The sequence below is a fragment of the Periophthalmus magnuspinnatus genome, chromosome 23, assembly GCF_009829125.3.
Source record: "Periophthalmus magnuspinnatus isolate fPerMag1 chromosome 23, fPerMag1.2.pri, whole genome shotgun sequence".
Classification (NCBI taxonomy): domain Eukaryota; kingdom Metazoa; phylum Chordata; class Actinopteri; order Gobiiformes; family Gobiidae; genus Periophthalmus; species Periophthalmus magnuspinnatus.
In genome coordinates, this window is record NC_047148.1 from 7,788,829 (window position 1) to 7,807,163 (window position 18,335).

An 18,335-nucleotide genomic window follows, 5' to 3' on the forward strand; every position below is an offset into this window, starting at 1 on the left:
GCTCCTCATTCAAACTGGACGCGCCTCATCAAACCTGAACGTAGCTTTAAACGTACTATATTACTCAAAATTGACTCTTGCTTTTAGCCATATTATAATGCTGTTACCGCATCAAAAACATACCCTAACTTGTGTTTTTTTTCCATTCACACATGTTTGAGTAATCCTTTTAATATTAGTCTGTCTACATCTTCCAAGCTCAAAAAGCTCTGTTCCACCTTGTGATGTCATGAAGCGGTAGGTTTAAAGTTAACGGCCATCTTTCTTTTCAGTAGAGATTGGCAAGTACAGGGCTGAAATTAACCAAACGATTCTAGTGAAGGTGTATGGAATTTAAAAACACAGTGGAGCACTTCATGTATTGCACAGTGACATCACAACTCAGCCTAAATATGCAGGATTTGTGTGTTAAACATGTGTGAATGAAACAAAGCACAACTCCAAGTATGTTTTTGATAAGGAAACCACATATATAACAACATAAATAGCATAATAAGGGACCTTTAAATGAAAAGCCAGATTTCTTTAAAGTTGGTTAAACAAAAATATTGCAACTAGTCTACGATTTGGGTATGGGAATTTGAATGGGAAAAACCAGTAGGATGGTCTGTGATTGCAAGGTAAGCACTTGTGAAGGATGATTGAATTAGGCATTTGAGAGCAATGAGAGGATTCACAGAAGCAATGGGCCAAATGGGTAATGAGAAGCTCACTGGAAATGCAGGTGTCTGAGGCTCATTTATACTGTATTTTCCGGACAGTAAGTCGCACCAGCAAAAAAAAAAAGCTTAATAATGAAGAAAAAGCATAAGTCGCACTGGACTATGTCACATTTTAGGAGGAAATTTATTTAGCAAAATTCGGGACCAAGAACAGACATTTATCTTTATTTTATTGTTATTGTTATAACTTGCCTTTAGACAACAACAGGCTGAATAGCAGTACAGCATGCTAACCTAACACGTTTATATGTATTCAGCTACATGAAGCATAGATGGCGAACTGAATACGTGTCTAGATATCTGATTAACTGTTAATATCTTGCATTTACATACCAAAGCATAAAAAGCAAGCTAACAAGTTTACTCTTGATCTCACTTCAAATCACGAAATCCATTGAATTCTTTGTCTTCATGCGGTTGTCAGTGTGACAATAACAAAGATGTGAAATTATAGATTTTAATAATTTCAAATATAAGTCACTTCTGAGTGAAAGTCACACCCCCGGCCAAACTAGGAAAAAAGTGCAACTTATAGTCCGGAAAATATGGTAATACTGGCTGTTGGTGACTGTTAATTTCTTTTTGAATGTCTATGCTCTGTATTAATGCTGCTATATGTGCCCTAATTGAAATTTAAACTGTAAAATGTAAAAATCTTTAGCGTTCTTAGGTGTTGGCAGTCACATTTGTCAGTGAAGTGTAAGAAGGCAATAGTTTATGCAGTATAAATTCCTGATGGGCAATCTACTTAAATTCAAGGGATTTTTTTTGCTTGACAATCAAGTATCAATACATTAACTTAGAACAAAGCATCTTGGTTATAGCACAAATTCAAATGCCTTTTTATTGATCATTATACTTTTCTTTTCCTCTTTTTCCAGACTATCTGCGCCAAAGCTACGGCCTGTCCACAGACTTTGTTGCCCCATGCGACTACAACAAACTGGTGCTGTCTCTGCTGTCGGGGCTCCCAAATGAAGTGGACTTCGCGGTCAACGTTTGCACTCTGCTTTCCAATGAGAGCAAGCACGCCATGCAGCTGGACAAGGACCCCAAACTGGTTACGCTCCTGCTCGCCCACGCCGGTGTCTTCGATGACTGTAGGTTCACTGTGTAAAAATAAGGTTTTATTTTAGTCATAAGCTGATCAGGAATGAGTCTTTTACCTGATTTGTTCCCATAATTGGTACACAGCAATATTACACTTATTCTGAAGTAATAACACATCTTGATTTGAGTAGCTTAACTTTATGTGCCTGCTACCTGCTTGTCTCCATGGAGATGTTATTGCTTTGCCTGCAAAGCTATTTCGGATTAGTCTGAAAGTGTGTTTAAACCAGTGTTTTTGTTCTAATGTCTTGTTTGTGTTTGCAGCGCTCGGCAGTTTTTCTGGGGTTTTTGGGACAGACTGGAAAGAGAAAACCTCCCGGGACTTTGTCAGGGTAAATCTAGTTTTACACAACTTTTGTTATCGCTGCTTGGATTTTCACAATGTTTTGTTTTTTTGTTTTTTTTGCTTTTTTGCTTTTTGCTTTTTTTTTTTTTTTTTTTTTTCATAGAAACCAATTTATCATTTCACAAGATGAAATATTTTGTCATTTATTTTATTTGAAACTTTTCATGCCTTAGTGGTTTGTAATATATTCTTGACTGATAGTCATATCTAGTATTGATTGTTGAGACGGTTATATTTAAAGGTTCAGTCTTACATTAATTTAATGGGGCTAATTTTGGTGTCATCAATGCACTCTTTATGGCTTTCAAATGCAGATGTGATTATTTCATACTCTCAGATGGAATGGGGTGCAATAGTCAATCTTTCCTATTGATTGCACATGTATATGTAAAAATACGTATTTTTGTGGGATGTATTTGAAAGGAGGATGTACAAATTGCCTATCCCTTACCTACCCCCAAGAATAATTATTTTATGTTGCATATAATATAATACATGTGCATTTATGCTGATAATTAATGGTTTCATTTGCACCAGCTTTAAATGTAATCAATTAAACATTACCATGGTACTTAACACAATCACCACTTTATATTATTCTCTATTAACATTTTCTTGCCCCTGTGTAGTTCTGGAAGGAGGTGGTTGAAGACAATGAAGTCAGAGAGCTCCTTTGGGACAAGACCAGTCCAGTACAAGGTAAACTTCATACTGCATTTTTATTTTTATATCGACCTCTGCCTTTCTAGCCAAGTAGTTTATTGACAACAAATGCTATGCCAATTTTTGCAATCTGTTGTTTAAGATTTCTCTGTGCTGGACTTCTTGATGTAGAAGTTACTGACAGCAGCTGAAGGCTATTGCTTCAAAGACCCATGTTCAAAGCCTTGTCTAACTGTGCTATATTCTTATTGAAGTTATGCTGAGCTGTAGAGTGTCATTCGTACTCTCTAGTTAAATGGGATAAGTGCAGTTTCCTACATTGATTTATTATGCATTTGAGATGTGTAGTTTTGAACCTCCTGAGGCGTCTGTATGAGGTAAACTTGGACCACCACAATGGACTTGCCGTTACAAATTATGGGAACTATTACTGTCTAATATGTTTATACCATTTAGAAAGCTTGTTAGGTTCCTCTTTAATTAAACTACTTCCATATTTTAAATGGAATTTTAGCTTTGACTTTATAGCTGAAACAAGTTGTTATTGTCATAATAACTGAAATGCACTGAGATTACATAACTGTCTTGTCATTTTCACGTAGTCTTTGAAAGTAGCTACTCATTTTAGGAGGTACTGTAAAAGTCACTTTAACGGGGCAATGTTTCTTTTCCTGAATAGTTTAAAGCTGCGGTATTTAACCTTTACAAAAATTGACATATTTTTTAGTTTTTGGGTGGGTTGCATCTCCACAAACCTAACTTATTTGGCCTGGAGGAAATGTCATGACACCATATAATAAAATGAAAGAAATTATTCAACAAAGTAGTTTTCAACTTTTTTTTATTTTATTTTTTACCATCACTAATGTAAGCTGGAGTGTTGAATTTTAGTAACAGGACAACATTAGTGGTTGTTATTGTGGTTCTCTGACTCTCATCCTTGTCTCTCTCAGAAGGCAGCGACTGTTGGCTCTTCCACCCCCCACGGGCCCAGGGCATCAGTGACATGGAGTCCCAGAGGGTGCTGCAGGTGGCTGTCATACTCAGAAACTTGTCCTTCGAAGAGGCCAACGTGAAGCTGCTGGCGGCCAACCGGACGTGCCTGCGCTTCCTGTTGCTCTGCGCTCACTGCAGCCTCATCTCACTCCGGCAGCTCGGGCTAGACACGCTCGGGAACATCGCAGCGGAGGTGAGAGAACTGGCATTTGGTAGTGTGAATAAGATGTGGTTTATGTTCACTGTATACCATAATGCTTCTAGTTTTTCCTTTACAAGAGTGTATAATGATTGGGGATGCTTTGGGACAGTTATTAGATTTGATTATTTGAATTTTGGTTAATCTGCTTGTCTTTTTTTTTTCTGACCAATGACCAGTATTATAGTTTGATTTTCTAACTTTCTGTTGGTTAAATCAACTATTTTGTGAAACCTCAGTGAAGTGACTGCCGTTGTGATTTTCAAATTAATTGAATAACAATAGAGGACAGTTGGTTACATTAGTGGACAGTTGATAAAGAAAAACATTGATAAATGAGGGATGGTAATGACGGTACAGATGATCTGACTTCAGAAGGGATAAGTGAGTCCATATAGTCTTGTGGCAGTTAACCCAGTGTGTACTGACACTGCATAAAGTAAAGACTTGTATATCTGCAGTTACAAGTTGATATTGTTAAGGAGAATTGTCCTCTATTTAGCAGAAGCACCTGGGAGCATTTAACCATGCCTAGTATTAGGTGGGACGTTACGGGTGGGCCAAACTAAAACTCACAATGCCACTTAAACGCAGGAGGAACAATCAATCAATCAAAAAGGCCCTTACAAGCCTATTATTCCCATTGTATTGCAGTAGCAGTATAATTGCAGACTGATCACCTCTTAAAATTGGTTCACTGATGACTAAGAGAAAATCAGTTTCTGCACAATGGTCATTTGAAATATTTTTTTTTTTTTTACTGGCATCAACAATTTTAAATAGTTAGGAATATCTCTTTAATACACCTCATTTATTGTTGTGGCTTTTTCATTTAGGTGTAAAAAAATGTTTCTTGTAGCTCCATGTTGATTTGGCAGATGCTTTATTTAATATTTTTTAATGCTGGTCCAACCTTTTTATTGCATTCATCCAGCAGAATCACTTCTAAATGACATGTATGACAACCACAGTAGTCAATTCGTTAATCAGATTGGTCCATTTAAAAACTGCTTTAAAGTAATGCCGGTTTTGAAGAGAGTGCCTTTGAGCGCTGGAGCTGCAGAAACATTGACTAATAAAACGGGCTGTGCTGCCAGATGGTGTGATGTGTCACCTCCACACAGTCTGTTTTTCAGAATACACCCGACACATATTAAAACCAAAAGGAAATCTGATACACTCTGAGCCTAAAAATATAACAGCCAACATACAATATATTTTACAGATTGGTAGATAAATTTCAAACGCTTCCATAAATTAATGAGGGCAATATTTTTAGATAATGTATGCACAGTGGCCCTGATGCAGTCTTTGATCTTATTAGGCTGTACTCCTCGGTGCATACTGGTAATTTAATGTGCAAGAAGTAGAAAATGCACCTTAGATTAAAAGAAGCTGGTTACTAATATTGTTTTCATTATATTGATCAAAACTAATGTCTCATACTTTCACTGGTGCATTCCCTTTTGATGCAAAACAGTGGTTTCAAAAGATCTTATACTAAACATATAATTTGTCTCCTCCTTCAGTTGTGTTTGGACCCCATAGACTTCAGAACGACTCATCTGATCTTTCACACTATCACCAAATGCTTGATGTCCAGAGACCGGTTTCTCAAAATGAGAGGTGAGTTTTGAAGCCAAACTTTATACTCTAGTAGCAGTAGTATTAAATATAGACTTTTGCAATATTCATGCAGAAAATCACTTTGTACTACAGTTAATTGTATTTGTATTTTTTGTTTTTCTTTAGCTAGTAGTGTGTTTGCTTGGCAATTGCAAATAAATAAAAAAGTATGATTTTTATCTCTAGCCTAACTACTATCAAAGGGCAGAAATCTTTTTTTCCCCTCATTTTGATAAATCTCAATTTTGGATTAGATCCTACTTTGTCTTACTAAAAACAAATGAAAATGTCTCTCAATTGTAATATCCTGAACATAAATGGCACAGAATTTCAGACATTTAACTGAACTCTGCTCCAAACCACATGCTTTTACTGAAAGGGGATTGGCCGTAGACCCAAGCATGCCGTTGACTATTAGAAATTACTGAATTTTTAAGCTTGATTAAAATTTGAATTCTTGCACAGCCCTAGTTGGAAGCAAAATTATATTTTCATTATCACTAACTATCACAAATTACGCTTTTTATTTTGCCTGCCCCCTCCTTTAAACACTCTGCAGTACTTTATTTCTTTCAGATGATAATGCAACATTAAAAACATGCATGAATCTATAATTTAACTGTTGTGCCCGGTTATGTTTCGTAGCCATGGAGATCCTGGGTAACCTGAGTAAAGTGGAGGACAACGGCGTGCTGATCTGTGAGTACGTGGATCAGGACTCATACAGGGAAGTGATGCTTCTGCTCACACTGCCGGACCTCATGCTGCTCATGGCATCTCTGGAGGTGCTCTACCTCCTGGCTCAGCTTGGAGAAGTGCCCTGCAGCAAGATCTCCTCTGTCGAGCACAGCATTGGTATGCACTCTCTATAGATCTGCTTACTTACTTAAATACAGTGGGGCTTAAGCGTTCTGACCAATAGGTGGGCATGATAATAAGTGTCCCAGGGAACTCTAATGTGCCTTGAGGGATTGCCAGGTGTGCCTTGGAAAAAAGCTATTTTGGATGCATCATCTTTTTCAATTGGGTCGTTGGCCTAACATTGCAAGATTTATAGCCATTAATATTGCATTATTTGGCTTGGGCATTCTATACTATTCCGAACAAGTGCTGCCAATTTATTCTGACCACGAGTAATATGATTTTTAAGGGACTCACAAATATATAAACGGGGGAACAGAGTGTTTGTAAAGTTTGACATAGGTATGCAGTATGCTATGCTCTGCAGCTAGACTGAATAAAATAATGCATGTGCTGCTTTATTTACAATTCATCACACAGTGCAGAGGGACCTATAAAAGTCTCCACTACCCTAATATAATGGCATTCAAAGAGGTCATTACTTAGCCATGTTCTGTAGTCTACTTTTTAGACAGAATTTTTTGTTGTTGCTTGTTTTAGAATTAGTTAAAAAAAAAAAAAAAAAAAAACAGAACAAAACTGAAGCCCATCTTGTACTGGGGCTACAGAAACTCAACCTTTTGACCTTGATTAATGGTCATGTCTTCTCTCATACAGACCTGTTAGTACGACTAGTATCCATAGACCTCCACACATTTGGTCCTGATGCACTGACAGCTGTGAGGTTGATAGAGCACCAGGCTAATGCTGAACAGGTTGCTGAAGTGCGCCCCCAGCTGGTAGAGCAAGTCCCTGCAGCTACCCCCGGAGCCCCAGCACCAGGTGAGACTTGACCGTGAATGAAACCAATATCTTATGTTGTAGATGTTTGGTGACATCTAGTGGGTATTCAGAGGTTAGGTTTTTGTAAATATTTCATTGTCTTATGGTTTTGACAATATTAATTCTTAGTTATTGATGGAGTGACTAAACCAGGACTAAATGTTTAAACAAAGGATAGTCAATATATGGGTGCTGAGCTTACAGGTGACAAGAGAAAGGCCAAACCAGAGTAAGAAGCTATAGAAAATTACTTTATATTACATTGACCAATAAAAGTAAGGATGTAAAATAAAATCTTTACAAAACTAAAATCTACACCAGCAGCTTATGAATGTGCTAATTTGTTTCTCAGGGCAGTTTTCACCAAAGTCCTCAACAGTGGTGTCGAATAAAAAAAATTGGAAATTGGGTTATTTTTATCTTTTGCCCTTTCAAACAGAAGGCTTGTTTGCAAAACTACCATTCAAAGCCAAGCAAGTCTTTGAGATACCTGTCCTGAGTTACTTGTAAATTCATAAATGAAAATGAGAGAAAATCAGGATTAACGTTTTAGTAACTGATCCACGTATCAGATTACATGTATAGAATGTAGGATTACCATTGTTCACTTTATAACAGGCATGTGCATTAAAATGTATATGGCTTTTTCTATGCGTTTTCAGTGACACGGGCCCCTGGGCAGCCCAACCAACCTCCTCCGGGTATCGTTGAACTTGATGGAGAGAAATTTACACTGCAATGGTATGTTTGGACCTTTTTATCAAGTCATGGTCATTTAAAATAGTCTTTGCTCAAACCTGTTAATTTCCTGTCTTTTCCTTTAGGCTGAATGCACACTTTGAGACCAGTCCAGAGGCCAGTGTCTCCAGATCGGACATGTACTCGGAATATCTGACCACCTGCAGCAAAATGGGCAGAACCAACATAGTCAACTCCACGGGCTTCCTCAAATGTCTACGGTCAGTGCTTAACTTCTCTACAGTATCGCCAATATGCCATCGTTGTTATTGGTCATCACTTTCTTGGGATCTAAAAGTAATAAGTGTTGCAATAACGTATATTCTACGTTCATTTTCATTGGCACAATATTAAGGCCTAATAAATGTTCAGAAATGCTCAAAAATATGATCACAATCAAAAGCATGCATGAATTTAACACATTCTGAACAGAATCCAAAAATGAAATTGTTCTAACAACTACAGTGTTTGTTATTGTAATAATTGTCATATTTCTCATAATTTAACACTTTGGATATAGTCTATCATCAGTGAACTAATGACTGGATTTTTCTCTACAGGACTGTGTTCCCAAACCACACTATGCGGCGGCAGGAGGAGTCCAAGACAAACGGACAGCTCCATATTCTCCTGGTTGGGATCAAGCGGAGAGCGATCCCTCTGCCTGTTCAGCTCTACTACCAACAGCAGCAACAGAACCCTGCAGCACCCCCTGTGGCCCGACACGAAACTCCGGGAGACCCACAAGCTCCTCCTCCAGGTATAAGAGCTGTCCATTAGCGAAAACTTCTTGTTTGCTTTATAATAAATGTACTATTGTTTTGATCATTGATAAAAAGAATTGCTGACAATACTGAGATGCCCACAATACATATGTAGATCTTAAAGGTGACAATACCACAACAATATATTTATAATGAGGTTAATAAATACTCTGGTTGACCCATGTGTTGTTCCTCACGTGACATTTATACTGTTCTTTATATTTAAATTTTTTTTTTTGTTTTAATTGAAAACAGAAAGGAAAAAAGATCATGCTATTGTTAGCTTGTTAAGTCTTGTTGACTGACTCATGTAGCCTTCACACTGCAAAAGGATATAGATCATTATATTAATCTTTTTTTACATTTGTGTCTCTGCCCAGGTTTACCTCCAGGACATCCCGGACAGTTTCCGCGACCTCCGGTCCCTCCGTCACAGGACGCTTCTCATCCCACTCAGCCTTGCGCCCCTCCACGCCCCCCTTTACCTGCTCAAATCTCCCCTCAGATCACCTCAAACCCACAACAACCCATCCCAAACATCCGACCCCCTATGGCTGTCCAAATCCCCAACTCCTCCTCCCCTGCCCTGCAACATCACAGTCCGCAAATCACTCAAAACACAGTGCCCTCTACTGTCCCTTCTGTGCCACAACAACAGCACTCCCCAATGCTTCCCAGTGGAACCCCAGTCACACTATTCCAACAAGTACCCCCTGGACATATTCTCACAGCGCGGGTACAAGGAGTGTGCCCGCCAATCCAGCAACAACCCCAAATTTCTCCACAAATGGACCCTTCTCAAACTTCCTCATCTTTAACAGGAAATGGCACGGGTACTATCCCAAATGCACCCAATTCACAAGCGTCGCGGGTTGCATTTCAAAATATTGCCCCCAAACCAGCTCCTGCTTCAATAGCCAATCAAAATCAAAGCGTAGTAATAGTGAGTCCACAGCAGACACAAACATACAATCCTGCCATTCACCAGATAGTTTTAGCTAACCCTGCACCTCAAACTATTCAAATCGCAACAGGGCAAGCCTCCTCTTCCCCCTCTGGAACACTTTCACCCAATAACATGCATTCAAACCAAAATGTCAGCCACTCCCTATCCAAAAGACCGCAGTTATCTCCAGCACCCCCTATCCCTCCTCCACCACAGCCTACCTCCACAGAGTCAAGCTTAATCAAACAGCTACTGCTTCCAAAAAGAGGTCCCACAACGCCAGGGGGAAAGCTAATACTACCTGCCCCACAAGTACCGCCTCCAAATAGCGTCATCGCCCCAAGTACGCAGGTCCTGTACCAACCTCCTCAACCACAGCAGCTAAACGTCCAGCTTGTCCCGGGGCAGATACAGACACCGGTTGCTCCTACTTTGCTAATGCCAGGGCAGATCATTACGACGAGTTCATCAGGAGCGGCCATTATCCAGGCTCCCAGTGCAGCGGCGGGCATGGCGTTCACTGTAGTTCCTAACACGGGGTTCACGAATTCCTCAGCTGGAGTCGCTGTTAGCCAGGGAGCAGTGACCCCGAGTGTCCCACCAAACTCACTTATATCTGGGACAGTCCCACAACACGCGCCCCAACCGCCACCCCCACCACCAGCCCCCCTCAGAGGAGACAAGATCATCTGTCAGAAGGAGGAGGAGGCCAAAGATGCCACAGGACTGCACATCCACGAGAGGAAGATAGAAGTCATGGAGAACAACTCTATGACTGAAGACTCTGCCAAAAATAACGGGGTAACGGAGGGGGCCAAGCTGCTAAATGGGCGCAAGTGCGTGGAGTCAGATCTACCTCCATACCACTCAGGGAACAGCCAGGGGGCACTCAACGGCCCCGCCTCAGAGGGACATCCTGCCAATGGGAAGCAGGTGCACTCCCCAATGATGGAGGAGAGAGAGCAGCACCCCGAACCCAAAAAGACTCTGGTGAACGGGGTGTGTGACTTTGAACGGGATGGTATGGGAGTCAATTTTAACAAAAACATTCCAAATCACATTGCTTCCAAACAGTTTTTGGGGAATGGGGAGGTGGACCCCTCAGAGAAGCCTGTCCCACAGGACACTGCCAAAGCCCTCACAAATGGACCCCAGACTGTCTCTAATGGACCTGTAGGGGCCTCTGTGCCTACTCTCAGACACTCCTCCCCTCCCCCAGTCCCTGTCCCCGTCCAGAGCCAGTCCAACGCAAATGGGGTCTCCCCCGAGGGGCGCTGCCTCAAACGTCCTGCGGAGGAGGAGCGGGCCTCTGGGATCCCAAACAAAGTGGGAGTGCGGATCATCACCATCAGTGACCCCAACAACGCGGGGAGCAGCTCCACCATGGTGGCTGTCCCTGCAGGCACAGACCCCAGCACAGTAGCCAAAGTAGCAATAGAGAGCGCCACCCAGAGGAACTGCAGCGCAACACAACCCACCAGTACAGGACAGGTGAGTCTGCTGTATCTCTTTAAACAAATACATTTGACTACTTTGTGATCACACTGACTGTTGAACTGAATTCTGTTTAGTGCTCGATGAGGAGAACATTACACAATAATACAACAACAATACACAACAATATAAAGTTGTAAAGTACGCCCTCTAAAAAGTTGAGCAATATTTTAAATTGCGTGTTATAACAGATGTGCCAGTGTGTTTTCCAGTTAGTAAGCAGCCTGACACAACTGTAGTCGAAAATATATATTGAATATATTTATAAATGTATCAGTCAAATCAAAATCATGACTTTAGTATTGTGACGCTAATCCAATGGGATTGCAACATTACTGTTGTCCCACTACTTGGTGTTGAATTGTCATTAAGGAATAGGTTTGACTTCTCCGGATCATCTGTACTAAAAGGTGTCACTGTCAAAAGAAACATTGACACTGTCGAATGCAGGAAATACTCATTTTAGAACTCAGTGTGCCCATACTAATTAGATTACTGTTACTTCTCCATTATATAAAGCCTGCAGAGAGAGTGATACTGTGTTAAATCACTCTTATGGCTGATGTGAGTGTAATGGTCTGATATGAGGCAGATTTAATGTTCTGTTAAATGTGTTGGAAAAGTCATGACCAGAGCAGCTGGACATCTCCTCCTGGTGTGTTCCAACTGACCTCATACTTACTCACAGCAAGGGATTACATTTTCAATCGAACAAGGACAGCTAAATCTGGGTGTTAAGGTCTAAATTAGGGGTATAGTTATTTAAGGTGTTGGCATATGTGTTTTACCATCTAAGTATTGTGGGTTTGTTCATTTACTATCAAGTACAATCTTTGGACAAGAAAATCTTTTTTTTCTAAATTTGTAGTACTTCGGATTAAACTTTAGGATCAGTGTATCAAACCAAAGTTGATGCAATCTATTTTGGTGCATGAGGCAAGGGCAAAAAACTTCAATAATGGTTTTACATTTGATTCAAGATATTTGCTTAAGATTTAAGATAATTTTCATGTTTATTGTACATTATCCAATATTGGTTTAAGTGCCCGACCAGTTAATTGGTCATAGTTTTAATGTAGAAGGTTAAGGAATGGCCAGTTTAAGTATGTGGCTCTTGCTGATACCCACCTCCAAAATGAACATGGCCGAGAGAGCAACTCATCTCACTGGAGCAACTGTGGCACGGGCTACTTCTCAGCCAACAAATCAATCTTGTGACTGTTATGTAGTTTTCTGCAGATGAAAGTGATTATTTAACAATATTGCTTCTACTCAACAACTTCATAATCCCAAGTGTAATGTCCTCAATCTGACTCTGAACCAAACATGCATTTGTCTGAAAACATGGAAGTCCCCACACTGACAATGACTGGAAAATTGCTGAGTGTCTTTATTACCACATTCTGCCTGCTAGACTGAATTACAAGAGTACATACTGTAGTCTTTTGTCACTTCTCCCGTTTGCTTTTTCTAACTATCTTGAAGTATAAATTTATTACCAGATTTACAAAATTATAAGCCTTATGGACATCTAATAGCTTTATAAGAATTTAACACTGTTCTCATGAACTTTTTTTTACCATGTATTAATTCACCTGTCTCTTGTTCACAGCCTGCAGTAACGCCGCCCCCTCCTCCTCCTTTGTCCCAGCCAACTTCAGTGTCCAGCCCTCAGCCCACACCTCCGCCTCCCTCTGCAGCTCCAGCTCTTGCCCCGGAGCAGAGCAGGAAACCAGGGCAAAATTTCAAGTGTCTGTGGCAATCCTGCAAAAGGTATGACCATAGTTATATTACTCTGGGTTTCTAGTACCTCCTTTTAAAATCATTTAGAAAGACCAGGTCTATGGACTAGGGGTAGGGTTTATGTAATGAAACGCTTCCTTCATTAGAGCAGTAGTACCAATATGTTTGAAAATGCATTTTGCCTTTAGTTGTGGATATGTCCTTTTGGGATAGTGTGACGAATGATTGAAATATAGTAATACACCTGGAGCATGTCATTACATTACAAAACTAAAAGATGTCATTCAAAATTATGTGTGCAATGTGTGGTGCTAACTTAACATGGCTATACATTTCATGTTCAGGTTGGATTTAAGGTTTATTCAAATTTTTTATACAACCAGAAATTGCTATAATATTCTGGATGTGTGTTTGTGTGTAGATGGTTTGACACACCCAGCCAGGTGTTCTACCACGCAGCCACACAACACGGAGGCAAAGAGGTGTACGGAGGCCATTGTCAGTGGGAGGGCTGTGACCCTCTGCCCCGGCAGAGACTCTCCTTCATCACACATCTACAGGTACAACCATAATAATAACCATAACATGGGACATTAGGTTTGATAGTGTTTTAACTAAATATTTAACTATTTTTTTCCTAGGATAAGCACTGTTCTCGAGAGGCTTTACTGGCCGGACTGAAGCTGGAGGAGCAGAGGGCGCAGAGTCCTAATCAGACTTCCTCTCAGTGAGTAGATTTTTTATTTACTTGCTAAAATTACACCAATGATGAGTCAAAAATCACCATTAATTTATATCTGTACCCTGAACACTGATGGCCATGCAGTGTGCTGTAATCTTCTTGGCGACCAAATTCATTACCAGGAAATTGTACTTTTAGCACTCAGATCAAATAATATATATTGAATATTCTAAAAGGAAACAAATTATATATAATACTTTGTCTTTCTTATCTACACAAATTGCAGTTGTTAATCAATAATTCAATAACTGTATTGTTGGATATGTCCCAGGACTCCACCAGCGGGAGGCAGCACTCCAGCACCAAGAGCACCAAAAGCTATTGTCAATCATCCGAGTGCAGCTCTGATGGCTCTGCGCCGCGGCTCTCGAAACCTCGTCTTTCGGGACTTCACCGTAAGTACTGCCAATGCAGACTCCTTATTCTTTATGTAGTAAATAATGCACAATGAAAGCAAGACCATTGCGCAATGGACTAGGTTTGGGCAGGTTGGCTGTCCTGTCCTCCATGCCCATGGGTCGGTGGCCGGTTCCAAGGTGGAGCAAAGATCCAGACTGAAGCACAGATCTGGTCTGGGTCGTTTTATTTTGTTCTAAGCGGCTCACCCTCCACGCACTTGTTTTTTTGGTTCAGGCCAAGGCACCTATAATGCCACTCCATACTCCCAACTGGTCTGAATCAGAGCGTCTCTCCGCTGGTCCAAGGTTTTGATATACTCTAACTGTAGAGCATTTCAGACACGTATCACATGTAGGCTTATAGCTGTTATAATGATTTGGAAGTTGAATTAATAATAATGTTTATAAATTATTTAATAACAAATGTAGGATATTTTGGGGGTTATTTCTTTTTCTACAATATCACATATTTTCTGCATTTTACAATGAGCCAAGATGACATATTTCTTCTTTTTTATGCAATTCTTTATGATTTCCTCTTCATATAAATGCAGCATTCGGCCGTATTCTGTGAACTCATGCCATAAACCACTTCAGACATGAATATTTTGGGGCTTTTCATCAAATGACTCTGGTTTGCTGCCGCCACATTTATCACCGACTGCTTGTGCGTACAGCAGGATCAGAGCTGCGTGCATAGGTTCATAAATACCACACTCGTGTCGCTGTATACACAAATATACACACAAATATACACCCTTTTCACCACAAGTAAATGTTAATGAATGAGCGCCATTGTGCCTCTGTCTGCTATATCGTTATACTCTATGTCCCCCTGGATCATTGTTATAATTTGCACATTTTAAGTCGCAATATTCATCAAAAACAACTTAATAAACGAGTCTACAGACTTCCGCTTTAGAAAACTCCGGTGCCCAATGGGAGCTGACATCGTTATAAACATCATCACAACAAAGAGCCGTGCATCTCCTATGGATAGCTACACATCACCCTAGGGAGTCGCAATTTTTTCCCAAAATGACTATGTGACAGTGCTGAATCCTACATGTCACCAATTAAGAAAATAAAATTGGAGAACAAAGTAGAGAGCAGTGGACATAGTCTTGGAAATAAGCAATTAAATATCGCTCAGACATGCACAAATCACTCCAGATACTACTTTAGGTGAGTAAATGGTGCGGGGAAACAACTATAATATGGTTTAAAAGTTCTGAAAAATCAATTTTGTCCAATATATCCACTTTAAATAAAAAAATTGATTTTTGTCTGCTTTCTTCTCCAACCTGGGAATCAATTATGTAATCAAAACTGTACCTTGACACAGTGAAATGAAAGCTTTATTCTAGATGTCAAAAAGTGGTTTGTTTTGTGTTTTTGTGCAGGATGAGAAGGAGGGACCAGTGACGAAACACATAAGACTCACTGCTGCCTTAACGTTAAAGAACATAGCAAAGCACTCAGATTGTGGTCGCATGTAAGTATCCATTGAACCTTCACAAATTACACTCGAGATGTCAGAGGCAGTCACAGGAGTCCACACGTCCAGATTTGACTTGAGGTGTAATCAATACAAATATAAACGCACATGCAAACCATGATATGAATGCAAATAAATGCATGAGTTAAAATATGACTTTTGATTATTTGACTTTTTTTTTATTCTTCTACTGTTCTTGTGCTATGCATTGCAACACTAAAATTTCCCCACACTATGACTAATAACTGTTGTTGGGAACCAGGATATCTGTGTGCTACACTGTCAAAATAATTAGCTTCAGTTTTTTTTAAAGAAATTAGCTGTTACTTAAAGAATATTAAGAATACTTAAAGATCATCCTTGAATTTACACATACAGGACTTGGAGCAATCAGATTATAAATTGCTCCAATTTGTTGGATGTGATGGCCTTGATCAAAGTGACAAAAATGCACCTGGTACGTTCCTGAGGTCATGATAAATGGCAACTACTACACCTCAGGATCCTGAGAAATGGAACATTTTGTATTTTTGTTAAAAAGCGAGCAATGTATTATATTTGTATATTGTTCACATTGGCTACATATACACTAAAATAGAAAAGTGTCTCCTCTCAGGCCTGGTTTATTTATGCTACTCTGGCGTAACTTCATTCATACTCTGGTTAAGGGCACCCTGACCGGGTCAACACAGAGCACTAGATATTACTTTATTATTCAACAATTTATTGTTCTTCCATTGCATTTTGGCTTAAACTTTCTAAACCTTTTTAGATTTAAACTAATTATAGTAATGTTCACAAAACATGACCTAAAAGTATGCAACAGGTCAATTGCATCAACTTTGTGCCACCAACTTGAATACGACCTCAAAATCTACCGTAGAAATTTTCAGAGAGAAGTTTACATAGTGACAAACTTTTTGGCAAGTGATGCACAGTAGTTGGCATTCTCGTCTCAGCAAAATATTTTGAGCTTTTGAATAGAATTCAGTTAACCATGTCATAGTTCAACTTTGCAGTTTGTACTCAATGGCTTTTGTTTGTTTTCCAGGTTGGTAAAAAAGCACGAGACTCACCTTTCAGTGCTTGCACTAAGTAACATGGAAGTCTCCACCACGCTCGCCAAATGCCTTTATGAACTGACGCGTTCACTGCAGACACAGACCCAGACCCAGGTGTAACCCTAAAGGACAGACCCACCCCCCTATGCCCCTCTCCTGCCCTGGACATGTGGCTGATTTGGGGTGAGGTAAATGGGACAAACCTGGCACCCACCTCTGCTGTCCCAACCTCCACAAACTCAACACAGACTCCTCTTTTTTGCCAACGATCTGTTTCCAAAACCATTTTTCACACTCAAAAACAAACTGCCACGGGGTCTTCCACCAGCCGCCCACAAGGGGGAGCTCTACTCGGACTGCTTCCCTGAGGGACCCTCCTCCGCATCAACAAAACCCCAGAAGAAATGCGAGCACATTTTGGTTTAATTTTCTACCAAATTGGACACGTATGAATTTTGACTGAAGCAGGACACTTTCAGAGGTGCGGCGATCATTTGGCGACTGGTGACATGGACTACAAATACTTGTTCTTTGTTGTTTTTCTTTAGAAATTTGGTAGCTTGGTTTTTCTTACTTGAGTCATATATTTTCACTTATTTATTATTGAAATAAATACCATTACAATTAATAAAAAGATTCTTGTAAATATGATGTGAATATATATAAAGAAAAATCCTCTTTCACGCCCGATGGAGCAGCCACTGGAGAGCGCTGTGGAGTCATAGAAGCATTACTTTTGGTAGGATCAAATAGTTATTTTGTTTTTGTTTTGCGTTTTTTAAAGATCCCTGGTCACTTGTATCTAATGTGATTCTATACTCAGCAGTGGATGAATGTACTTAATACATGTAAATACTTCTTGCAAAGGTACTGTTTGCTGTAAAACTTAGGGCGGGGATTAAAAAGCAGTTTTTTGTGGAACTGTGACTCTTTTGTATAATAATAATAACTTGTAGACTCATTTTGCTGGCTGAAAGAGTATAATATATCTTGTCATTTTGTAGAAGAAAAAAAATATCAAAAGTATCCTCCTTGCCCCCTTGACTTCCTTCACTCTCCTTCCCACGATTTCAACACGCACACGATTTAACATATACCCACTGTATACGTGTTTTGTCATAGTACGGGCAAGGGCGCACGTACCAAGCGAGTTTTTTTGTATTTGTACAATTGGTTTAAATACATGGATTTTTATACAGGACTTCTCCCTTGTTCCTTTTTGCTTTACGTGCAGCAGGTATGATCTTTTCTTCACGGCGTTTTTCTATCCTAATATAGTGTGGAGTTTTATTGTACTATTTTTTCATTCTTAAGTCATTGCCACATTCCTGTACCTGGAACTCTGTCCTTCTTACGGTGTGTTGTGTAACATTAAATTGACTGCCTCCTGTTTGCGCCAACCCGGGCCACTCCCCAGATCTGCAGTGTCCGTAGGATGTGTGACTATAGACCTAACAGTCTGTTAGAGATTGGCTTTATTTACTTTGGTGACTGTTTATAGTTTTTAAATAAAACACTGAACATTTTGCTCTGGTTCATGCATCCAATTATTTTTGCTCTATTATTCAACAATGGGTTATCACTCTCATACTGCAACTTGCACACT

General features: G+C 39.8%; 1 protein-coding gene across 1 annotated transcript in view; it reads left to right on the forward strand.

Moving 5' to 3' along the window:
• arid2 (AT rich interactive domain 2 (ARID, RFX-like)) overlaps positions 1–18,257 on the forward strand; it is a 34,042-nt gene extending 15,785 nt beyond the window's left edge. The window contains exons 5-21 of the mRNA XM_033988953.2: positions 1,604–1,822; positions 2,097–2,164; positions 2,808–2,877; positions 3,795–4,030; positions 5,566–5,662; positions 6,308–6,517; positions 7,181–7,345; positions 8,008–8,086; positions 8,170–8,304; positions 8,644–8,843; positions 9,228–11,284; positions 12,900–13,060; positions 13,452–13,590; positions 13,672–13,757; positions 14,044–14,167; positions 15,574–15,665; positions 16,720–18,257. Of these exons, the coding sequence (XP_033844844.1) occupies positions 1,604–1,822; positions 2,097–2,164; positions 2,808–2,877; positions 3,795–4,030; positions 5,566–5,662; positions 6,308–6,517; positions 7,181–7,345; positions 8,008–8,086; positions 8,170–8,304; positions 8,644–8,843; positions 9,228–11,284; positions 12,900–13,060; positions 13,452–13,590; positions 13,672–13,757; positions 14,044–14,167; positions 15,574–15,665; positions 16,720–16,849 (4,268 nt within the window). The 3' untranslated portion in view covers positions 16,850–18,257. The remainder of the gene's footprint in view (positions 1–1,603; positions 1,823–2,096; positions 2,165–2,807; positions 2,878–3,794; positions 4,031–5,565; positions 5,663–6,307; positions 6,518–7,180; positions 7,346–8,007; positions 8,087–8,169; positions 8,305–8,643; positions 8,844–9,227; positions 11,285–12,899; positions 13,061–13,451; positions 13,591–13,671; positions 13,758–14,043; positions 14,168–15,573; positions 15,666–16,719) is intronic.
• The last annotated feature ends 78 nt before the right edge of the window (positions 18,258–18,335 follow it).